Raw genomic sequence first — 24,457 nt, forward strand, 5'->3', positions numbered from 1 at the left:
GAAAGAAATTGAGGTAGTTCATATTTGAAGGCGACCTACAGAAGCCAATTTAATAATCAGTTCAATTTGACAAGCATTTATTACATGCCTACTATATACAACATCCTTGTGGTGGGGATTCAGAGAGAATGCTACATTTACCAAAAGTCTCTTCAAAATTCCAAAAAACAAGAATGAGAAATTTCAGAGTAGAAAATATAATCTTCCCTCGAATAATTTCTCTTCTAATGTCTTGGGAAAAGATTTGAAAAATCAGAAACACGTATAGTGAGCAATTCATCTAACCCATACTAGCATTGGCCATAGGATCCTCAGAGAAAGGCTCCTCTGTGCTGTAGAAGTAACCACAAGGGAGAGAGTATTTTTTCTAATACTGTCAACTTGAGCTTCCATAAGTATTCCTCCAGAATCACTTACCAGTCAATTCCCTATTATCGTTTAACCAGTTAATATCCAGTAATATCTTACAAAAAGATATAGCAAGATCCAAATTACAAAAAGTCCCTCGGGATAGAGCACTATCTCCCCTCTCCTTCTAAGCTCCTGAAGAGAATGAGCTCAAGTTTAAAATGACAACTACAAACATTCCTCAAAGTTTGCTCCTGGGCGTCTCATCCATGGATTAGTCATTACCTTGATTACAGGACAAGGCTGCTGGGCCAATCCACTTCAGGCTGCTGTGAGCAGGTCATTCTTCAGAGACAGCTTCTCCTTGGTCTCAACTATCAGCAAAGCCAGCTACATATTCTAGTTCCTGGACTTCTGGTGGCTCTTTCAATCTTCTGAAAACCATAAGATCATAGGCTATTAATTTCATCTCTTAAATTCATTCACCTACAAGCAGGAAAGAATGAAAGTCAACAGAGACAGATAAAAGAATAACATCATGCCCTCACATGGACTGGGCAAGAGAGGGCCCGAGGTCTCTCCCCAACCAAGCAGTCCAGTACAGTTTGTCCTTCTCACTCAAAAGCCTCCAGGGAGAGACAATGGATGAGTTCCTCTATTGAAACTTCTAGCTCAGCAACCAATGAAGAGGCTTTTTTTTTTTTTTTTTTTTTTTTTTCCACACAGAAAGCAGACAGAAAATAATCACACAATCATGGGGTCATCCCTTAAATGTCATCGTATGTTTCCAAAAGCAGGTTCACCAAATCCCCCATAAGGGTAGGCATGTGCAAGCCTGAAGTCCTAACTCCCATCAGTCAGTGCCCTATTAAATAAGGATATCTTAGATATTCTACTTACAGTGTTAGTTTTGCTTGCCAGATTTCTTTCAGTTAATAGATATTCACTAAACATCTGTTTATTATGGGCAGAAGACTGTGGTATAATCAAAGAAGTATAAGACAGTCCCAGTTCTAATAATTCTAGAATCTTAGTTTAATTGGGGGAAAAAAAGATAGATTGATGTGATAGTCACATATATTTCCCATTTTAAAAAGAAAATATTTTAGTACTTATATTAATGAATCTGTGATCTCATTACTCCTTCCAACATTACAGATCAAAACTCCTCCATCTCTGCCTATTCTGTGAGATTTTTATCCATCTCTTCTAGTAAATCTGTGCAAGGGGAATAGCTTGGTTAGAGTGAAAGTATGATGCTATTCTTCAACTATGTCTGTTGACTTCTTTTCTGTCTGAATGAATTTAGGAAAAAAATTCCATGCTTTAACATGAAAATGTAAACTATAGCAAAAACAAGAGATGTCACAAGGCACATATGTATAAAATGAGAAATAAGGGAATAACTCCTATAAGGTAAGAAGGGAGGAATACTAAGGGTCAAGAAAGACTTCCTGAAGAGAGAGCATGTGAGTTGGTCTTGAAGAATGGAGATTTTGGATAAACGAAGAGGACATAGAATATTCTAGGCTGGAAGATGAATGTAAGTAAAGAATACATTAATTTATACTTTAACATATTTAACATGTATTGGTCAATCTGCCATCTGGGAAGGAAGGGAAAAATTGGAACAAAAGGTTCGGCAGTTGTCAATGCCGTAATATTACCCATGCATATAACTTGTAAATAAAAAGCTATAATTTAAAAAAAGTAAAGAATACAGAAATAATGAGTATGACTTGCAAGCTAACATTCTAATGTTCTGCCTTTCTCATAAGAATTACCTAAAGCTGGAAAAGTAAGTGCTTTCAAAGGGATAAAATATTTAAAAAACAAAAGGAATCATTAGCAGCATAGAGCAATGGATACATAGTTGACCTCAGAGTAAGGAAGACCTGGATTCAGTTCTCATCTGAGTTGGTCAGTCACACTGCCTGTGTGACACTAGGCAACATCCTTAATCTTTCAGTATCCCTCAGACAACTATCTAATTTGGATATCTACAGTTATAGGGGAATTTCCTTTCTTGGAGCTCCCTACATCACTGAAAATAACAAATCTGATTTAAAAGAAAAAAACCCACTACGACAGATTCAACATATATAGGACTGCTTGCCATCTAGGGGAAGGGGTGAAGGGTGGGAGGGAAAAATCGGAACAGAAGTGAGTGCAAGGGATAATGTTGTAAAAAAAAAAATTACCTTGGCATGGGTTCTGTCAATAAAAAGTTATTATAATTAAATAAATAAATAAACAAATAAATAAATAAACAAAAAAAAACTTAGAAAGTTAATCAAAGGATTGAATGTATACCAAGTACTTTGCAAACTGTAAAAGTATCATATGTTTGTCTATTATTTTTTAAAAATAAGTTTTGTGATTGCCAAAAAAAGAAAAAAAAACCCCACCATGGGCAAATCTTGCCCTCAGTATCTTCATCTGTAAAATAGGCATAATATATGCATACTCTGCCTCCAAGAGTTATAAGAAAAGCACTTTATAAACTTTAGAATCCTAAAGAAATGTGAATTGTTGTTAATATGTGCTGAGAATATTGACTTTTGAAGTCAAGCCATGATAGTGGATGTCAATTTGTCACCCACTTAGCAAATGAACAGAATGATTTCTCATAGAACATTAGTGAAACTATTCACAATAAATGTATGAAGAATTTTTAAAGTCAATGGGTTTTAATGATACATTTGTCAGAGAAGCATCAATGTTTGACTATTCATTTGTTCATAATAGGCATTTCTTTGGAAGTTTCAAATACTTCCCCATTTTTCTACCAAAAGTGACATTTTCACCACACATAATTCAATGGAAAGAGCCTTCACTGTATGTGAAATGAAGTCAATACTTAACTCTGCCAATAGATGGGATCCTGAGATCCTTTTTGAATTCATCCAGACAACAGGGATCTTACCCTGTAGTACCCTACAGTTTTAAAATGAGCAAATAATATTTATAGCCCTAAATTTGTTTGTCATGTGCCAGTTATTATCCATAAGATGAGGGTGATGTTTGTGCTACCTAAGTTACAGTGTTATGAGGGAAGGGTTTTGTAAACCTTAATAACTGAGAATGTAGCACAAGCTTGTCTCTCCTATCAAAGTATCAGTTCCTGGAGAGCAGGTATTTCATTTTCTTTATCAAATGTTATCAAATAAAACATGTTTCTAGAATATAATAGGATCCAGAGACAGGATCTTTCATTGGCATAAGGAATTCCCAATTAAGGGAAACTCTTTTTAGCAAAGCAGGTTGGCTGGGCCTTGGAGGTTTTATCTTAGAAAGGTGCTAGAACAGAGAGTGTGGGTGATTTGTCTAGAGTCACCCAGCCAGTAAGTGCCAAAAATGGGATTTGGACTCTGTATCTGTAACTGTCCTGTATCCAAGACAAGCCTTCTATCCGCTCCAACAGTGGGCAACTAATAAATGCTTGTTGATTGATTGAGTCCAAGCCCTAGATCTAGTGCTGACAAGCTGGATGACACTGCACAAATCATTCAGACAATTTGTGCTTCAGTTTCCTCTTGTAAAATATGAATAGAACATTTCTATTCACTACTGTCACAGTAGTGGCTGTCACAGGGTTATTGTGAGAAAAATGATCTGTAAAATCTTACCATGTTACATAAAATTATCACAGTGAGGTATAACTGTGAAATAATAAGACTAATTATTTAAGTATTGATGTTGTTCAAAATCACCTTAAGAAGTATACACTCCAATGATGATGTTGTTCATATTTTTGCACTCCTCTCTGAAAAGGCCTCAGAAAAACCCTCATTTGTTCCCAAATCAGTCCCATTTCTACATTATTTTATTTTGGACCAAAAGCCGTTTTATTCCATTTACTCACTTATCTTACTAATTACATGACTTTTTCCTAAAAAACCAAACACATTCTTGTGTAGAATATTTGGAACTACTGCTAACACTTCCCAAGTGGAGACAGACACGGCAAGATATAATGGTGCAAAAAAAAAAAAAAAAAAAAAAAAAACCATTGTTCTTAGTGCCTGGAGCACCTAGATTCAAATTCCAATTCTGTTATTTACCATTTGGTGCAACGGTGGAAGGAGACAGACTTAAGTTTAATTCCAGCCTCAGACGCTAACCTGGACGAATGACTATTTGACCGGGATTTGCCTCAGTTTCCCCATCTGTAAAATGGGAATCATAGTAACATCACCTCCTTCTCAGGGTTGTTGTGAGGATCAAACAATAGCTGTAAAAAGTGCTCAGGGTCAAATAAAAGGTATCTTTTATTGCCAAGCCATTAGCCGCTTAACCTCTGCTTTAATCCACCTAGAAAATGGGCAGGTCGGATTGAAGGTCCTTTCAATATTAAACCTATGGTTGTATGATCTTCCTGGCGGGCTGTTCTGAAAGAGACAACGTTCGGGTAAGTGACGGCTTGAGTAATTGATAATGGTTAATTTCACCCCTCGCTCTCCACCACAGGGAACTGTTGCGCCCAAACCCAGAGGGGTGACTCTGCAGAACAAGAGTAGCCAAGCTAGCGCTTTATTTACTTGTGAGGCTCATGGCCGGCCTGTGATAATTAATATTAATCCCCATTTTGGGGCCTGGTGCCCCCAGTATCGGGGAGCGGGGCAGGCCCTCGTTCTCGGGTCGGCATCTCAGGGCGGCGGGTCTCCAGTTGGGAAGGGCACGGAGCTTCCTTTGCAATAAAGGAAACGGGGACAGAAGGGGTTTCCCGCGAGGTCGGGAACTCCTCCAGCTCGGACACGCGAGGTTGGCCGCAGGGCAAGCGGGTCTGCTCCTCAGACTTTTAATAAGCCGGGTGACATAAACGAGGGTTCTCGGAGACTCCCTCCTGGGGCGGGGCCGTCCAGGCGGGACGGCCGCAGGGCTCGTCTCCGCCCCGTTCCGCTGAGGAGGCGGAAGGGAGGCAACCGCAGCCCTGAGGTACGACCCCTTCTCAAAGTGCATGCGCGATAGCTCCTCCCTCCCTTCGTTCCGCCCCCTTCGGCGGAAGTGACGTCTGCTCTGACTTCCCTCCTCTTTGCTCTTCTCGCGACACTTGCGGCGCCGCTTCCTTTTCTCTTTTGCGTCGGCTTGCGATATGGTAGGTGACTGGCGGGGTCTCTGAGCCGGGGGAAGCATGGTCAGGCTTGGCCAGCGCGGGGCTCCGGGCGGGTGGGATGGCAGGGACCTGGGCCCGTGCTCCACCTCTTTCCCTCTCCTTCCCTTCTCTGCCTCCTCGCGGGTCCCTGGGGCAGGGTGCGGGCGCGGCCACGCGGCTCGGAGGCCGTAGGGAGGCGGCGTGGGCCCGAGCTCAGGCCGCAGCCCGGAGCGCCTTCCCGTGACTCCGCGCCCCGACTCTTTGCCCCCGCAGCCTTCCAGATTGAGGAAGACGCGGAAGCTCCGCGGGCACGTCAGCCACGGCCACGGGCGCATCGGTGAGTGACGGCCGCCGGGGGGGGGGGGGGGGGGGGGGGGCCACGCGGCGGGCGGGGACCCGGGCCGGGATGCGGGCGCTAACTCCGCATCCCTCCCTCAGGCAAGCACCGGAAGCACCCCGGAGGCCGCGGCAACGCCGGAGGGCTGCACCACCACCGGATCAACTTCGACAAATAGTAAGCGCGGGTCTGGCCGCTCCCGGGCTGGAAAGTGACTCCGGAGTTACCGTTTATAGAGCCCTTACCGGGGGGAGGGGGGCCGGGGGCCAACGGGGGGCGGGCGCTAACGGCCCAAAACCACCAACTGTGATCAATACTCGGTATTTATCGACGACTGCATAGAGTCCCAGGCTGAACTTGTGGGCCTTAAGCACGTGTGATGCTTAGAGGAAAAAGTTCTCGCAGAATGGGACACGTGTTCAGACCGAGACTTAGAGTCACATCTAGGCATCTCCTGTTGTCGTGGTGTGCTAAAGTACTCGGAAAGTAACTGCTAACTCTATTCACTGGCTGGTCACGTCATGATCCACTCAGTCACCGGGTTAGGAATACGGATAAACACCTCTGCTAGGCGGCAGGGGGTGCTTGGTTAAGATGGAGCGGGCTTTGTGGTTTGTCCAGCTCCTCTGGGATTTGTGATAACTTCTCCGTGAGGAAATGGCATTATCAAGACCCTGTCTCTGAATTCTAAGGTTCAAATTTTTGAAACGGGGTTGGACTAGAACCTTCCTTGTTTGCTTTGTGTATCCAATAAAATGAGGTTGTCCTTCCTGGATAGACATTGGCTGTTGGGAATGGGCAGCTAACCCCAGACACTAAATGATTCTGGTTTCTTTTCGTCAGCCATCCAGGTTACTTCGGGAAAGTGGGTATGAGGCATTACCACTTGAAGAAGAACCAGAGCTACTGCCCAACTGTCAACCTTGATAAACTATGGACACTGGTCAGTGAGCAGACCAGGATTAATGCTGCCAAAAGCAAGGAGGGGCTTGCCCCTATCATTGATGTTGTTCGGTCGGTAAGTGAGCTAAACTTTCCTGTTGCCCATCTGTATCCTCGGATTTGAGGGTTTTGAGCTGGAAAAGGAACCCTGAAGTAGGAGATAAAAGCAACATTTCCTTTCATCTTTCCACATAACCTGGTGAACATAGTAGTTTGCTGGGCAATTTCTCCATTTTACCCACACACCAGTTCTTTGTCTTTTAACCCGAGACTAGAGTCACATCCTGACAATAACTGTTGTCTTGGTGTGCTAGAGTCCTCGGAGAAAATCTTCCTGACCTTTATTCACTGACTTTGGCATCCCGTGCCACAATCAGTCACCGGGTCAGTTACATTGTTTTGGGTTTACTTGAAAGACTAGTGGAACTATGTCTCCCCCCCCCCCCCCCCAAAAAAAAAAAAAAAGTTTTATTCTTGGGTGCCAATAAGTCTTTTTTATTATAGGCAAGCTAGAGAAGAAAATAGTTAAGCATTTTTTCCTGTCCACTTTCTAGGGTTACTACAAAGTCCTAGGAAAAGGAAAACTCCCCAAGCAGCCAGTCATTGTGAAGGCAAAGTTCTTCAGCAGAAGAGCAGAAGAAAAAATTAAGGGTGTTGGTGGAGCTTGTGTTCTGGTGGCATAAAAATACAATGTTAGCAAATAAAACATGTCTTTATTAAACATCCTTGATTTTGGCATATTGAGGTGTTCAAATTTGAATGCATATGGGTCAGGAGCTGGTAAAATATTGCTCTTGGACATGATTGCTCACTGTCCAAAAAAAAAAAAATGGTTCCAAAGGTTCGGGGTATAGGTAATCAAAGATTTTAAGTTGAGAATGGGCGTCTTTTCCATACACATATCCACAGTGAATGTTTACTCCTTTGGCCTATTACTCAAACCTGAAGGGGGGCACTGGAATAGACGATTTCTTGAGAGCCTTTTCCTATCATCATTCCCTGCCTTCAAATTAGCCTTTTTAAGTATTATATTTTCCCAAGTACATACAAAAAGTTTTCAGCATTCACCTTTGCAAAACCTCGTGTTACAAATTTTTCTCCCTTTCCTCCCCTCTTAAGAGAGCATGCAATCCAATGTAGGTTACACATTTTCCATATTATATTTATATGCAAAATCAGGTCAAAAAGGAAAAAGACATTGGGGGAGGAGGGGCAGAAAGGTGAAGATACTGTACTGTGATCTATCTTAAGCCTTTCTAGTCATCTGGATGCAGATGGCTCTTACATCCCAAGTTTATTGGAATTGCCTTAAATAAACTAAGAAAGAAAGGATTCTATTAGGGAAAGCATTCCAGGAAGCAGTATGGGGTTAAGACAGCAGTTAGGGGAAAGAGTCATTCCAGGAGCAAAAGTGGGTAAGGGCCAGGCTATGAAAAAAATCTCACCGTTTACAACTGATTCTAGTGCTAATTGGTAATTGGGATAGGAGGGGTGGGAGAGAAAATTGCATGAACTGATACTCTCAGGGGAACATAGTATCCAGTAATAACATTGCACTATAACAAACAAGTCTCAGCCATACAATGATCCAAAACGGTTCCAAAAGACAAATAATGGAAAATGCTATCCACATCCAGAGAAAGATCTAAGGAGTCTGGATGCAGATTCAAAGCATATTATTTTTGCTTTTTTTGGTGGTTCCCCATTTTCTTAGTCATTCCCAATATGACTAATGTGGAAATGTTTAACCAGTCAGAAGAGACTTAAAGATAGACTTGGTAGAAACTAATACAATTAATTCACAGTAATGGAGAATATGAAATAGGATGGTGGGTGGTGACTAGAATTATTAGTCTCTGGGATGACCAGAGAAATTGGGGAGATAACCTGATAAAGTTTGCAGGTAATTTGAAAAGTGGGAACTGGAATTTAGTAAAGTCTAGGATATATAAACCTAAGAATTATGTACAGCATGGTAATACCTAACATCTACAGAGTGAGGTTTATCAAGCACTTTACAACTAATTCATTTGCTTTCAGCAACCTCTAGTGAAGAGACGGCTAAGTGACTTGGAGTCACAGTAAATAGGAGGCAGGATTTGAACTGAATGTTCATGACTCTAAATTTCTTCTGTACCACCTCGCTGCCACACAGATATATGCAAGGAATCTGCAGCAATCCCTGATCTCAGATATTGTGGAGATGATTGAGAAAAAGCCATTAGGGACAACTAGGTGACTGGATAGAGCACCAGCCCTAAAGTCAAGAGGACCGGAGTTCAAATCTGGCCTCAGACACAACACTTAGCCGTGTGACCCTGGACAAGTTACTTAATCCCAATTGCCTCAGCCAAAAAAAAAGGAAAAAGCTGTTAGATCAGGTAGGTAGGAGATATCTGGGCTTATTTCCTAATTGATAACTGGGGAAAAGTTTTTTGATGAGATCAGAAGCCAGATCGAGAGGATTTGGAAGGCAATTGGAGGCACCAATTCCTGACAGTTTTTTTTTTATATGTAGGTGGTTTATGGGGAACAGGATGTATATAGCTTAAGTTTTAGGATATGATAACTTAAAAAAAACTCACTAGATCTTGATCGAGAAATCAAGGGGGAACAGTGTCAGAGATGCTTGAAAACTATCTAGAAATATTTGGAACATCCCTCCAACTCTCAAAAATCCAAGCTTTCAGCTCCATTAACAGTACATATAAAGAAAGCCGTCAAATAAAATATTTCCTATCATGTTTACATTAGACAACAAGCATTTATCCCCAGGTACTGTCCCAAATCATGGGGATATAAAGACAACCATCTCTTCCCTCAAGTTCATAATCTAATGAAGACGACATGCACTCTTAGACACATGGGCAGGTAGCAGCTGGGGGTACCAAAAAAATCACTGTCAGGTCACCACTAGCAACTATATTTCTCCTGGCAGCTAATCTTTGAATCGGTTGGAAAAGGTAGCCAGTGATATTTCAATACTACAAAGTACGAGGTCTAGAAAAGTCCAATGGATGTGGCAAGTGGGGGTCATTGGTGACAACTGAGGAGTACGAGGTCTAGAAAAGTCCAATGGATGTGGCAAGTGGGGGTTATTGGTGACAACTGAGGAAATAATTTCAGCAATGCTAGAAGCAGAAAATTGCAGGAGAGGAAGCAAAAATGGGCAGTAAGAAGGTGGAGGCACTGGGTGAAGTCCATGCACTTTCTAAAACATATTTCCATATCTACTCCCCCTGCACCACCTGGCTTCCCACAACTAATAAAACCACCTCACGTAGAACAGAGCTTGTTTTTAACTCCAGTCACATTAGAAAATGGGGTAGGATGGATATCGATGCATTTCCAAGAAGAAGGAAAAAAAACCTTAAGTTACACTAGAGAGTTAAACAATGATATGGGCAGGCAGGAAAAAGTTCCTAGGAAATGTATGACACAAGTGAGCTCCTTCATAGGTCCGATTACAGAGCGACAGCTGATGAAGGCATTCGCCACGTGAAAAGTCAGGCCCTCTTTGCGAGGGTTCTAGAATAATTTCACACAACTAATAAAACCACCTCACGTAGAACAGAGCTTGTTTTTAACTCCAGTCACATTAGAAAATGGGGTAGGATGGATATCGATGCATTCCCAAGAAGAAGGAAAAAAAACCTTAAGTTACACTAGAATAATTTCAAAGCTGAGGGGAAGCCCGTATTAAGTTCAGCCCCGCTTTGCGCCCACCTGGGCCGATGGGGGAGGGGAGGGGGGAGGGGCGGCACTCTGCAGCAGCAGCCGGTGACCGGCCGGCCCCAGGGCCCGGACAAAGCGCAGCTCGGTCCGCTTCGCGTGGTGTCGCCGCGGCTACAAGAGCAGAAGCCGGTGGCTTTTATTTTGTGCATTTAAGAACTCGTTTCTGCGCCGGTTTCCCGACGAGCTGGGACGACTAGGCCGGGAGGGAAGCTGCACATCGTTCCCATTGGATCGCGGAAGGAGCTGGGGGGGGAGGCCACGCCTGCTTTACGTTTCAGTGATAAAGGGGGAAGGGCTGAGTCGCGGCCCCGCCCCCAGGAGCTACTTCCGCTCAGCCCGGCACCGCCCCTATGTCTTCGGAATTCGTGGGCGAAATTATCGCGAGAACTAGACTCGCTTCCCATTGGCTTTCACGAGGGCCCCTCCCAGAGCAAACATGGCTGGCCTCCGCCCGGAACGGAAGCGGAAGCGGCGTTGAGTGGGCCTCCCTCCATCTCGCAGCCCGTCCCACCCTTTCCAGTCCTGAAGGTTCTCGGGCGGGATGTAGGAGGGGCGTCCTTCGAGAGGCGCCGATAGGCCCCTGTGGCTGCAGCCGCCCTGTTCCGGGCGCAGCGAGCGACGCCCACCTTGCTCCGAAGCCGGCGCCCCTCCCCCCAGAACCTCCCCTTCAGGGCTTGAGCCGGAGTCCCAACCCTAGCGCCGGGCCCCCGAGTCCGCCCGCTCCAGACGTCGCCGCCGGCTGTCCGGGGAGGCCGGGGCGGAGCCCTGCCCCCGTTCGGCGAGTCAGCATCATTCCCTCGGTTTGCCTCCGTTTCCTCATCTGCAAAATGGGGAGAACCGCCCCTCCCCCTCCCCCTCCCCCTTCCCCTCCCCCTCCCCCCCTCGGCGATTCTCTGACCTTCCCCTTCCGCTAAAACTGCTTTCGGGTCCCTTTTATCCCAGCTGCCGAACCTCACGCCTTCTCCTCACCCTTCTCCTCGCTCTCTCCTCTCTCCAGCTTTTTGGGGTCCCCCTCTTGCGGATTCTCCTCCCCCAGACCTACCCGCGGGCCTCTCTCCCGGGCCCTTCCCCCCCCCCCCTTTCTCACTGTATGACCTCACTCGGGGATCGCCAGCTGCCGCGGACTTCATTCCCTCCGGACTGGCGTTCTCGCCTCCACCCCACCCCCAACGCCTTCGGCTGCCTTTGCGACGCCTTGAACCGCACACGTCCCAGTCATCCCGCATCCCTCCGTGGCTTGCTTGTACGCAGTCCTCCCCACTAAGTGCCAGTCCCCGCGCAGGGAGGACGGCCTGCCTCCGCCCCTTCTGGTATCCCCGGCGCTTAGTGGGCGCTTCGTTAGTACGGGCCGATTGCCTGAAGGCGCTCTATGGGATCCTTCCGGCCTTCCTTGTGTCCTGCGTCACCAGGTGTCTATTTGCCGCTAAGGTAGCGGCAGCGGGGCTTCTGAAGGGCTATTGGGGAGATGGCTTGAAACTTGGCACAGCAATTAGCCCCTTCTAAGTGAAAACAGATTTTCAGGAAGTGCTGAACCCCAGGGAAGCCAAATGAGCCTTTCCCGAGTCCTACTGTGCGCCAGGCCCTGCGCAGCCAGAGGATGCAGAGACTTGTAACCATCTCCTGCTATTTTAGGCCACATCCAGCATAGCACAACCAACTGCAGAACGTAAGGGGAGCGAGCAAAAGACCCTTGGCTCTGATAAGGGCGTGACTCGCAGACCAGGAGTTTGGTTCCAGCTATCCCAACACAGTCAGTATCACCAATCTTTTTAGTTTCCCAGGACACAGAACTTATGTCTAGACTACACTGGAGTCAATTAAGTGTGCAATAGTATGTTAAAAAAAAAAAAAAAAAAGTACTTTAAAAAAGTGTTTTGCTAGCCATCACCTGAACCTTAGTGGGTTATACTTCCTTTTGCTGGTGCAGGGTCTTGCCTCAGTGTTGGTGGCTCCTGACGGATTAGAGTCGTGGTTGCAGAAGGTTGGGGGGGCCAGTGGCGATTTCTACAAATGACACAATGATTTGCCTCAGAGACGGACTCTTGCTTTCACTTGAACAGAGAGACTGTTGCAGCTGCTCCTTGGACTAATTTCCAATATTGTTTATGTCTCTGGGACTAGGGAAGCCCCAGGAGAGGGAGAGAGATGGGGAATGGCCAGTTGATGGAGCAGTCGGAATATATACAACATTTATCAATTAAGTTAGCCGACATATAAGGGCACAATTTACAATGCCCCGAAACAATTAAGGTAGTAACATCAAGGGTCATGGATCACATAGCAGCTATAATAATAATAATGATGAAAAAGTTTCAAATATTGTTAAGAATTAATCAAAATGGGACCCAGAGACGTGACATGAGCACATGCTGTTGGGAAAATGGCAACAAACACACGATCACCACAAACCTTCAATTCATAAAAAAACGCAGTATCTGTGAAGTATAATAAAATGAGGTACGTCTGTATTCAAGGCATCAAGAACTGGAAGAAGCCTTAAAATACTTCTAGTCCAACTCTTATTTTAAAATAAAAGTGTGGCCCAAAGAAAAAGGGATTTGTCATAGGCCTCAGCTTCCACTTACCCACTGTACTGACGCCCTGCCTCCACCCCTACCTTCAGCGTCCTTTTGTATACTATGATTTTTGATTAGATTACAAACTTCTTGAGGGCAGGGAGTATCTCTTTTATTATTTGTATGTACAGTGTTTAGCACTATGTCTGACACACAAGAGGCATTTAGTAAATATTTACTATGATTATGAATTTAAAATTTCATTATCCCCTCTCTTCTTTCCAAAATAATAGCCTGTCCATGTTGTATATTCATGGTAACATAATTTACTCATCATCAGGATTTATAAAGACACAAGACGGCATTTTATCTTTTTGAAACTTTTTTTAAAAAGACATACATATACCAAACAGTAATACACCAAAGTGCATTACTATGATTCCCGGGGAAAGAGATGCTGATAGAGTTCAGGAAAGGAAAAATTATGATCCAGGACCAGGTATCACAAATTAACAGGTCAAAAATTGTGGAATGTTAACATGACTATGAATAGAGCAGGGCACCAGTTGAGAAGGCCATCCTGTAAAACTGGAAGTTCTTCTGCACAGGAGACCTTCTTCTGCACAGGAGACCTCCTTTTGCAGGAAAGGTAGAGATTTTTTTACACATGTCTGAATCCTATCTTGTTCTCCAAGAAGCTGCCCACTTCTTACCCCACATGTGATACGGGCTTTGGAGTGATTCTGAGACCTGGCTCCTACCTGTCCTATTATCACGTGAAATTTCAAGGAATGAAGTTTGGCAAAAACAAAACAATTTTGCCATCTCTGAAATTCCCATTGAAGGCCTGCCAGAAGGTGGCTTACTCATCAAACACACTGAAGAAATCTTCCCGGTCCTCTTCGCCCTTTAAAAAAAACAAGCACAAGCCAGATATGACATCATAACTTTCTAATTCCCTTCTACCCAGGAGGCTGAAGTTGGTGGATCATGTTAGTTCTAGAGTTTGAAGCTGAAATGGGTTAAGCCACCCGCATACTGGCATTAAATTAGGGATTAATGTGGGCCTCTGGGAGCAGGGAGTCACCAGGAGGGGTGAACCGGACTTGGGATGAAAGAAGTTCTATGCTAGCCAGAATGGGCTATGCTATGAGCAGCCCTAACACTTACAGCCTGGACAGGGGTGGGAGACGCAATCTTAAAAATCATTTTAAGTGAAACAAAACACAAAATCCTAAGTGAACAAGAGCACTAAGGTTCCCAGAGATCAAAGGCAACGCTGATCTAGACTGCGTCAGAAACACATGTTCAAGTGAATCACTATCAGCTCCTTTGTCAGGAGGCAACAGGTTTGTTCTCAGTCAAGGTGCTGTGGGGGGATAAGACTGGGGGAGCAAGAGGAAAACAGGGACAGGTCAGTTTTAAGCCAAAAGGGCAGGATATCTTAAATCCTATATAATAATATATATTATAATAATATCCTATATATAAACAAGATAAGATAGGAAACAAGCTAGGATATCTTACATCTTATATAATAATATATATTATTATTATTATAATATCCTATATATAAATAAGATAGGATGACATATCTATGTAATAGTGGATATAATTTGCTTCAGCGTACCAAGGCAATACAAAAGTGAGGGTACTGAGTTAATTAGACTTCAGCACTACCATTAGACTGCAAAATCTACTTTCTAAACTGCTTGGTAATGGTAGAATTGCTCCAATAGATTTTCTAATTTTGAATTCTTCACCCCAACCTGTAGCCATTTCCTTCTGCTAAAGGTGACAAAGGCATGACTGACAGCCCCTGGGAAGATGAACCTGGATGAGGAGGGAGCCAGGGTGTGTGCAAAGCCTTGAAATACTTAGGTATTGACCTGTGGCCCTACCCCCCATACCCCTTGCCACCCCAGCTGGGGCAGCTGCTTACCTCGGCCACCAGGCGATTCTATGGAGAATCTCTTCCAGTCCCAAGGAGACAAAATGCCTGAAATTAGAACTTGTTAAGACATGCTGATGACTAGTTTTTAACACTTGTTTAGGGCCCACTGGTTCTGAGGTACTTCTTAAATATGCTCCTTCACTTTTTTAAGGCAACTTCTATAAACCCCATTGTTCAAAGACACCGGGAAGCCCAGGCTGGGCTCACAGTGGAAATTTCTCCAGTTCCCCATCACCACAAGTTAAACACCCAGCTCTGTCAGACATGGCAAACCCCACCCTGTTCTCCTTGGTGATGACCTAACTGACCATGTAGGGAGACTCTTTCCTGGGAGAAAATGTCTTCATCTTCCCTGCAGAAAAGCTCTCCCCTTTGCTCTATGAGGCGGGTAGCACCTCCAAACCACAGCTAGGTTGGAGACTGCGCAAGCCTCAAAGGCCCTAGGGACTGAAGTTGTTAGGTGGAAAGGGGTAGACCCATGAACAATGAAAATGGTCTGTGAAGATCCTGAGTGTCTCATAATAGGCTGTTTAAAGACCTTCCGATAAGCTTTTCTCAGAGATGCTTAGAGAGGATTTCTGTAGATAAAGGGATGACTTCTCAACCCTTTCCAACACTGAAATTCTATGATTCTAAATGAGCAACTCATCAAAGTAAAAAGGCTCCGGAAATCACATCTTTGTCCCTGCGTCTGCCATCCAAAAATAGACTTTTCTTCTTAAAGACTTCTAGATCAAGGTACCGAGGAAGTAGGTCAAGGGCTTACTATCTATTCTGGATGGGGAAACTCAGGGTAAAGGGTCTGGAGGCCGACCTCGTAATGGGATTTTGTTTGGGTGCTGGTATTTATTTCCCCAGGTGGTACCCAAGTCCCAGCCCCTGGGGCTCCCATGAGGGGCCACTAAGGAACAACACGCAAAGCCTCGGACCCAGACAACTGTACACCATTTATTGGGAACACCCGTACACTGCAGAGAATGAATGCGCTGTACCAAGTCGCCATTGCTGCTGGCCAGCTGGGGTCCAGCAGTCGGACTGCGGAGAGGTGGGGGGGCTCCCAACAGCTCATGATTTGGAATAGAGGAAGGCTGGGGGACACGAGGGTGAGCATCTAGGAGCCGAGTACCTTGCTGCACAGGCGGCCTGGCTGGCCTTGGTATTTCCAAATGAGAAAGAGAGAAAACTAGAGAAAAATAGAAACTCTGAAAGATAAAAACCAGTCCTCTTGCACCAATGAAATGGCTTCCCTGCCCTCTGGAGCCCAAGACCAGGAGCCTCAGGCATCCAAATCCCTCTGCCCCAGTTCTGGGCCCAGGGACAGACTCCTCAGAGGGAAGGGTCAGTGGTTCGGCTGAGACAGTCAGTTGCACATAAGTGGCCAATCGTCGGCATCAAGCAAAATTTGATCCATGCTATGGCCCGGTCTTCCCGGGAATATACAAATATTTAACACCGTTCTCCTTGCTCCTCACAAAACCAGCTCCTAAAGCTTGTGGCAGATTATTTACAAACACACATCCTGGGCCGTCCTGCACGTGGATGGGGCTCGGCAGCTGTGGTCAGCAGGGGGGAGGAGGCAGGAACTCTGTGCCAGCAGCTGGGGAGGGGGACCCCATCTCTGCTGCCCCTCACTCTGTAGGCACCAGACTCTCTGCTCAATCTGAGAAACAGTCTCTTGGCCGAGAGAGGGTTTAATTCTTCTTGTGAAGGAACTTCATTTTGTTGCCTAGAGATCAAAGAGAGAGGGAAAGCCCGAGATGCTCATAGGAACAGGTCAGCAACAGCTCTCTGTTAAAGACTCCCTTCTTTGCTGGCTGCTTTTCCACATGTCACAGGCCAGGGGAAGGGACACAGACCTCTCCTCCAGGCTGCGGCGTGTGTCTCAGCGACACACACTACGAGACTCTAGCTCGCCAGTGAGAAGAAGGATCGCAGCCCGGACTCAGAAGGATGCTTAGGCCAAGAACTAAGGCTGTCTCCCCCAAATTGGCCCCACAGAAGCGTCTGCCCTCTGGGAAGTCACCATAGGACATGGATATTTTTGGAAGATTTTGCCCTGCCCTCCATGCCCTGCCCTCTGCCCTGTATCCACCCTGTCAGCACGAGGGAGACCCCAGGCCCGTTGTGAAGGAAGCAGCCACTCACCCAGGCCTCGAAGAAATTTATTCATCCCACTCTGCTCCGTATCGGGGAGTTCTTCTAAATACTGCTCCACTCGCTGCTCAAACAGGCCTGGGAAGAGGAGGGGGACGGAGAGCAATCACCAGAGGGGAGGGGAAGGGGAAGAAGGAGACCTTGGCGTGGAGGCCCCGGTAACAGGGTTCCTGAGTCTCAGCATAGGAACAACCTATCAGAGCACCCGGATTTGGAATGAGGGTCCGGCTACAGTCTTGTCCCTGCCCACTCCAGGGCCCAGAAGCCAATGAAATAACAGCGATGACAACAAAAAGGGGGATGAAAATGGCAGGACTCATACAATAACTGAGAGCACTTAGAGAGCACTGGCTCTCCATGGAAATGTTAGCTGGGATTTACAAAACGCTTTAAGGTTTGCAGAGCACCCGATTCATGAGAGTAAAATGCAAGGTCAGTGTCAGCCACAGTCTCAGCTGGTCTTTCATGACAACTCTCTTGAGGCAAGGCCTCCAACTGTTATTATTCTCATTTGACAGATGTGGGAATTGAGGCTCAGATTGACTGAATATATGTTTGATATAGATGAAGTTTGCTCCTTTTTGTTTGATGCTTTTCCTCATAGGGAGCCCACCCTAGGCCTGCTCTTAGGGGCAGAAGGAACAAGCCTGAAGGTAGATCAACCAGCCCACGGCTACCAAAAGAATGATTCTCGTCCCCGTTCCACTACATTCTCCTTCAGCTTCCCATGACAAGGGGAAGGAGCCATGGCAGTCATGCCTTGGGGATGGAGATGCCCCTGGAAATCAGGCTTCCTGCCAGGTGCTGCCTCGCTCGATTTTCAGACCGCCTCGTCCTTTCAGAAGAAGACGGAAAGTCAAGAAAGTCCGATCTTTGCCCAACTCGGACATCCGAGAGGCTTCCACAACACGAGGCCATGGCTGTCCCAGCCTCAGCTCCAGCCCCATCCTCCTTACCCTTGGCCCGACACTTTCTCAGCTCTCTGTCCTGGATGAAGCCGGCGAACATCTGGGACTCCATGAAAACCTCCAGGAAGCGGCGGATGCTCTTAGAGGCCACGGACTTCCGGAAGGCCTCCCGCTGGAAAGCTCTTTCCCCCTTCTCATTCTGAGTTAGGAACAGAGAGTAGTGCCCGATGGTCTCCACAAAAAAACGAATAAACACTTCAGACACCAGCCCATTAAGGGTATTACACTCTAGAAGGGACAGGGAAGAAGAAGAAAAAAAAAGAAAGCGATAATTGTTGGAGAGACTCTGAGAAGAAAGGTCCACTAAGGCCTTGTCCGTAGAATAGGAATTGGTAACCATTCTGGAAAGTAAGGCCCCAAAGCCATTAAACTATATATCTCACTAGGCCCAGCATTACCGCAATTAGGTAACTATCCCAAAGGGTGAAGGGAGAAAGAATCCATATACACAAAAAGGATCTAGAGCAAAACTTTAGAAAAGTGAGTGCCCTTGTAAGCAGGGATTGCTGAAAAAAAAAATAATACAGGATATAGGATACAGGGATAGAGGATATAGCAATGTGATGAAATGCTGAGAAAAGAGATCTGGGAAGACTCATATGAGCTAATAAAAATGGGACTGAGCAAATCCACTTAGATAACTACAAGAAGGTAATGGAAATATCTCACAATAAGGACTTAAATCTAATCAATGGGATGAAAAATCGTTACATTCAGAAGAGTAATTGGTGGAGCATGCTTCCCACATCCTGGCAGAGAGACAAGGATGAGGGGCCCAGGAGGGGCCACCCTTGTTCAAACAATAGCAATATGAGAATTTATTTTGCCAGACTATACTTATTTATTACAAGGAAAGACGTGTTTGTTTTTGCTGAGACAATTGGGATTAAGTGACTGGTCCAGGGTCACACAGCTAGGACGTGTTAAATGTCTGAAGTCAGATTTGAACTCAGGTCCTCCTGACTTTAGGGCTTGTGTTCTATCTTTATTTGAGGGGAGAAAAGAAAGGATAGAGAAGGAAAGAAGGCACTGAAGAAGGGAGGGAAGGAAAGAAGTCAATAAAACATTAAAAATATGCAGGACAGAGAAGGAAATATAAGGAGGGACATGAACAAACTGAACGATGTTGGTACAATCATGTTTACGATGTAGTTTTTTTTTTTTAAAGCCTTCCATATTGGCGACTCAAGATTCACATAGAGAATTCTCTTTCTGTGTTCTTTGTGCATTGAAATGTCCATGTGTGTTCTGTTTGTTCATGTCTCTGAGAAATTACCAAGATCTCCCTCCTTCCCTGAAACACTGAAGAGAGCTAGGTTTGGGATATTCCAGTCTGAAGGGAGGGACCTAGGAAGCAGGTCTCTCCCCTTGTACCTGGGACTTTCTGTTTTTCTATTAGGCCCAAAGCAGGCCATAGAGAGTAATTGTTAAGGGTAAAGAGCCCTTCTCTACCCTTTGGCTCCTCCTTAAGTCCTGATATCTACACCAGAACGCAGACCACTTGTCTTACCATCATCGGAGTCACTGTCGGAGTCCTGGGAGATCAGTTCATTCTTTCTCTCCAGAGCCTGCTCCAGAGCTGCTTGTAACTTCCTAGGCAATAGTGTGTCCTCATCGTCCATCTGCAAGAATGAAGTGAGAGAGGATGCTAAACTCGGGCCAGAACGTGGTCCTCGCTGCCTCCCACCCCGATAGGGGAGACCCAGTTCTCATTCTTTTTTCTTCCTTGCCTCTTCATTTTCTAGCTCTGGGTTCAGAGTATTAGAAGCTGGACTCCTAGGGGCCTGAGACCTGTTATTGATGAAGAAATCTGAATTCCAAGAGTGTAAGTGACAGGGCCAAGATCACCAAGTTAAAAAGTGACAGAGGAAGGGCTAGAAGTTAGGATTTTGTGATTGCTTGCCCACCTTAACTGCCTTTCTTCGCAGAGGATGTCTGCTAGAGAAGGAAGGGGACTTCTAAGGGGCTTTCTTCCACTGCCAATATGGAACCCCATAACACAGAAAATTAAAAAGTATAGACCCAAATCCAGGCTGACTCTTGTTTGTGAGGGGTGAGATGCTAATATGTTCTTAAACCTGGGGTTAACTGTGAATGTGGGTTATTTTTCTTTTTTATATTTTTCTAACTGAATTTTAGGACTAGATTCAGTCCTTGAATGAAATTGGGCTTCAGACATTTACAGGCTGTGAGACCTGGACAAGTCACTTAATCCTGTTTGCCTCAGTTTCCCCATCTGTAAAATGAGCTGGAGAAGGAAATGACAAGCCACTCCACTGTCTTTGCAAAGAGAGCTCCAAATGAGGTCATGAAGAGTGGACACAAACTGAATTGTAATAGAATTGATCTCCTTAATAACCTTATATATTTTACTTTATGCATTTAAAAACATTCTTCCGAAAAGAGGTCCAGAAGCTTCATTGTTCTAACAACCTCGTTGTCAGACAGCTAGTCTGTGTTAGGGGAAGCACTGAAGGCTGGTCCAAGGGAGCCCAACAGTCAATGGAGGTAGAGGGCTGGCTCGCAGCTTGCTTACCTGTCGGATGAACCGATCAGACCCCAGATTCACCATCAGGGCCTAAGGAAAAAAAGAATTCTAGGGTAAATGTCAGGTTCTCATCAAGCCATCCTCCTGGCACCATGTGCATCCCAGAACTTAGGAACCTACAATGATGAGCCCAGAGATACCACTTTAGAGGTGGGCAGAGGGACCAAGAGCAGGGGAGGCAGCACAAGGCTGGCAGACAATCACACCCAAGAATATTGGTTCCCCCCCTTCCCTTTCCATCCCTTCCTTGCCCTCCCCCTTCCTCCCCAGACCCCCCTTCCCCAACCATTAGGACGCACCTCCTCCACGGGCAGCTCCTTCAGTTTGGGGAGGGAACTGGAGAGCAGCCCCACCAGAAAAGGGGTGGGGCAGCAGACAATGTCGATCATGGAGGCTGGGAGCACAGGGATGAAGGTGTGCTGCCAGGAGAAGGGGTAGAGCAGGGCGACCACTGCGTGGGAACAGCTGGACAGGGTGCTGGAGAGGAGAGACAGAGCGCCTCAGCCCAGGGGAGTGGTGGGCGTGAGAAGGGCCGAAACCCGGCCGGGGGGACAGACGGACGGAGCCTCCCAAAGGGCCAGAGCCTTCAGAAGATACCCAGCAACCATTTCAGGAAGGCTGGACAAGGCTCCCCCATCAATGAGCGCCCCCCATCACGCCCCGTTTACCCACAGCAGTGCTCCAGAGGCAGCCCAGCAATAATGAGAAAGTGCAAGGGCCAGTCTGCAAGGGTACCAGGTGTGGGACATGGCCCTTTGGAGCCTGGCTTTTCTGGTTCTCCCACCTTTCCCACCGGTCCTGATCTGCCCTCCAAGGCTCATCCCCCTCCATCCTCCCGTGAAGGAGGGTGTCCTCTGTACTCTGTCCCCGGCAGTCCCCAACCCCCTCCCACCCTCACCCAGTGGCTCTGCTTGTCACAAGAAGGGCCCTCGGCTGTGCGGCTGAGGGTGCATGAGATGAGTGTGAGTGGGTGCAGACCGAGGGTGTGTCTGACTGTGTGACAGGGTGAAAGTGGACAGCTCACAGGCAAGGACCAGAGAGACTGAGGTGGGCAGGGAGGGGAAGCCAGTGTTTCCCTGTAAGTCTGACTCTCAGGAGAGGGCCTGGCCTAGATACAAGCTCTTCCCGCCCGAGTCCCACCCAGCGGAGCCTGGTCTTCAGGGCCTCCAGGAGTCTCCCGCCCACTGCCACCTCCTTGCCCGGGCAGGTCTGGGATAAAGAAGCTCTTTATCAAACCTGGCTGCCCCCCCACCCCCTTCCTACCTTCTGTGCCTTTGTACCCCTGAGCACTCCCCCATGAGCCCTGCCTGGTAACAGACTCCCAGCGCCGCTCCCCTGGGACAGCTATGGAAGTGATACTGGGGAGGGGGAGAGAGAATGCGGGGGAGAGGGGGAGAACTCTGCTCAGATTTTAAGGAAACAAAATGGCAGATGGGGAAGGTGACAAGATCTCCTGTTGGATCAGGAGGCCCAGCACATGCTGGCTAGGCCCTCTAGTGGACACCTTATTCAGACTTCCAGGCCATCTAATTAAATAATTAAACCAACAAATATCCACCCATCCCCTCCTCTTCATGCGGCATTGCATTAGGCAAAAATAGCTCCTTCTCCAACCCAGGTAGGTGGGATTAAACTATCTAAAATAAGATTTTTCTAGCCCCTCTGGGGGTGTTTCTGTATTCTACAAAGTCAAGCTCCCTTCTTCCTTCCCCATTCCCCAGGCCAGCAGAAGCTCCAAGAACAAAGGCTTGGAAGAAGGGGGGCGGGGGGGGGGAGGGAGGGGGTTTCGTGATATGATCCAAAGCACTGGATTCTTCCCGCCCCGTGCCCCCGTCTTCCTCCTCCGCCTCCTGCCTCAGAGCAGGACCCCCGCTTGGCCAGCAAGCTTTGGGAGCCCCCGCTGGGAATGTGCTCACACCTGCAGCCTGAAGCAGGGGCAGGAACAATGGCCGCATTCAGAGGGAGGGTACGACCCCAAATTGGGGAAGGGCGAGGAGGGGCGTGGAGGCTGGGCCGGGAAGGAAAAACCCAAGGATGGCGAGGGCCCCACAAGGATGACTGGGCCCCAGGAAGCAGAGCAAGCCCCAGGCCAGGGGTACCAGGGGACAAGAAGGGAACCTGCAAGGTCCGGTCTGCAAGGTGCAGGGAAGCTGGGGGCTTCCCGCCTTCCTACCCCTGCGGAGATAAGCTGGCCCACTGTGTCTCCATCCAAGTCAAAGATGAAAACTACTAACTGGCACAGGGCCAAGGTCAAAATCCCCCAAGTTACACCAGCAGACATGCCTCCCCGTGGACTGGCAGCCACCCATGAAGGCCCACCCACTGCCACACTAGAGTGAGAATGGGGGCAGCCCCCATTCTGGGAAGCCGCCAACTCAAGGGACCCGAGTATTTCTTACTGGAAACTTGACCCTAATTACTGCTTTAGAGGGTAAGAAATATTGGGGTTTTGAAGCAGGGGAAATTTCCTAATGTTAGTTTTGAAATAGGGGAATTTTTTTCTTTTCAAAACCAGTCTTAATTCTCCTCTTCTGGAATAGGGAATGAGGGCGGCATGAATAGGAATGGAGGTGAGGGAGGGAGGAGGGACAAGTCTGTCATTATTAAATTCAGTAAACTGATTTATATAAATATAATTTTTATACATTGCCTAACACATATAAACCCATATAAAAAGATGCATACAGTATAAATCTTACTCTAGTAATTTATAAGTGAACAGGAGGGAAAGATGCATCCAACTTAATCAATATACATTAAATGTAAAGCACGAGATGAGGGAGTGTTAAGAGAGAAAGCTTTGGGAGAGTCTCAGGTGATGGCAGAAGGAAGACAATGATCTAAGAAAGGAGAAAGAGAATGGAGAGGGCAGGATGAAGGAAGGATCTAGTCCGAAGGAGATCTTGCCCCGTGTATGGGTGAAGCCCCGGTGCCTCACTATGAACAGATAAAACATGATAAAACAGGGCCTGCAGGAGATACTGTGGGAGGAGAAATAATGGATTGAATGTAGGGCCCAAAGAAAGATGACCCAAGACTTCAAGCCTGAATAACTGGGCATAGAGTTTCCCCCCAAGAAGCTCAGTTGGGCAGACTTGGTCCTTTGGGATTCTCTATTCTGGCCCCCAGATACCTCAAAAGTGTGTAACATGAGGAGGGGCTCATTTCCCTCTGGGCTCCAACTCTAGTTGGGGCTAAGTTCCACTTCCATCATGTTCTAGATTTCACGGGTTCACAGATAAAGAGGGAACCTGATTTTGTCATTTAACAGTTTTCTGTCACCTGCAAATATGATAAGCTTGCCAACTATGTCTCCATCCAAGTCAAAGATAAAAACTATTAAATAGCACAAGGGCCAACATAAAAATTCCCTGGGTACTCCTCCTAGACACAGGGACTAAGAGGGATGATGCTCATGACTACAAAAGGAAGAATGCTCCTTTTCTTTTTTAAAAAGGGGACAGAATCTTAAAATGACAGTACTGGCGTCTACCCCTTAATGCCCCACTTGTTGAGTCTGGTCATTTCACCATATTCAAATCTTGCATCCAGCAAGTGTCCAGCCTGTGTCTCTCCATCTTGTCCACAACAACAGGATGAGCCACTGTCAAATTCTTTGCCAAATTCTGGGTTAATACAAGTTAACAAGTTAATGTATAATATATATAATATGTATATAATATACTATAATATATAACATGTATATAAGTAATATACAATACAAAACAAAATAACAAGTTAAATATAAGTTAATAAAGTACATTTATTGTTGTTTATTCATTTTCTGTCCTCTGACTCTCCACGACTGCATTTGGAATTTTCTTGGCAAAGATACTGGAGTGATTGGCCATTTTCTTCTC

At 46.2% G+C, this 24,457-nt stretch overlaps 2 protein-coding genes and 2 non-coding genes across 8 annotated transcripts in view; 3 read left to right on the top strand and 1 right to left on the bottom strand.

The window, feature by feature from the left end:
* The first annotated feature begins 5,334 nt into the window (after positions 1-5,334).
* Positions 5,335-7,460, top strand: RPL27A (ribosomal protein L27a). Its single transcript, XM_031941824.1, has 5 exons — positions 5,335-5,446; positions 5,717-5,780; positions 5,882-5,957; positions 6,624-6,798; positions 7,277-7,460. Exons 1-5 carry the CDS (start codon positions 5,444-5,446, stop codon positions 7,403-7,405), a joined length of 447 nt encoding a protein of 148 aa, XP_031797684.1. The 5' UTR covers positions 5,335-5,443; the 3' UTR covers positions 7,406-7,460.
* LOC111721565 lies at positions 6,204-6,334 on the top strand. Its single transcript, XR_002770686.1, has one exon. It is a non-coding gene; the product is annotated as a small nucleolar RNA SNORA3/SNORA45 family (small nucleolar RNA).
* On the top strand, positions 6,987-7,119 carry LOC111721564. The gene has a single exon (XR_002770685.2). It is a non-coding gene; the product is annotated as a small nucleolar RNA SNORA3/SNORA45 family (small nucleolar RNA).
* Positions 7,461-13,370: 5,910 nt separating the features above from the next.
* The window catches only part of DENND2B (DENN domain containing 2B), a 200,096-nt gene continuing 189,009 nt past the window's right edge, over positions 13,371-24,457 (bottom strand). For all 5 annotated transcript variants that reach the window (XM_031941941.1, XM_031941942.1, XM_031941943.1 and 2 more), the window contains 7 exons: positions 20,897-21,074; positions 20,586-20,627; positions 19,560-19,671; positions 18,038-18,277; positions 17,073-17,159; positions 14,916-16,653; positions 13,371-13,880 (listed from right to left, as the gene is read on the bottom strand). In XM_031941941.1, coding sequence (XP_031797801.1) covers positions 16,619-16,653; positions 17,073-17,159; positions 18,038-18,277; positions 19,560-19,671; positions 20,586-20,627; positions 20,897-21,074 — 694 coding nt within the window. In that variant the 3' untranslated portion in view covers positions 13,371-13,880; positions 14,916-16,618. The remainder of the gene's footprint in view (positions 13,881-14,915; positions 16,654-17,072; positions 17,160-18,037; positions 18,278-19,559; positions 19,672-20,585; positions 20,628-20,896; positions 21,075-24,457) is intronic.

Source organism: Sarcophilus harrisii, chromosome 6 (genome assembly GCF_902635505.1).
Source record: "Sarcophilus harrisii chromosome 6, mSarHar1.11, whole genome shotgun sequence".
NCBI classification, from domain to species: Eukaryota; Metazoa; Chordata; class Mammalia; order Dasyuromorphia; family Dasyuridae; genus Sarcophilus; species Sarcophilus harrisii.

Excerpts from the sequence above, each read along its gene's own strand:
- RPL27A (XM_031941824.1), top strand. Across the intron at positions 5,781-5,881 it reads CCACGGCCACGGGCGCATCG|GCAAGCACCGGAAGCACCCC; the intron begins GTGAGTGACGGC and ends TCCCTCCCTCAG. Across the intron at positions 5,958-6,623 it reads CGGATCAACTTCGACAAATA|CCATCCAGGTTACTTCGGGA; the intron begins GTAAGCGCGGGT and ends TCTTTTCGTCAG.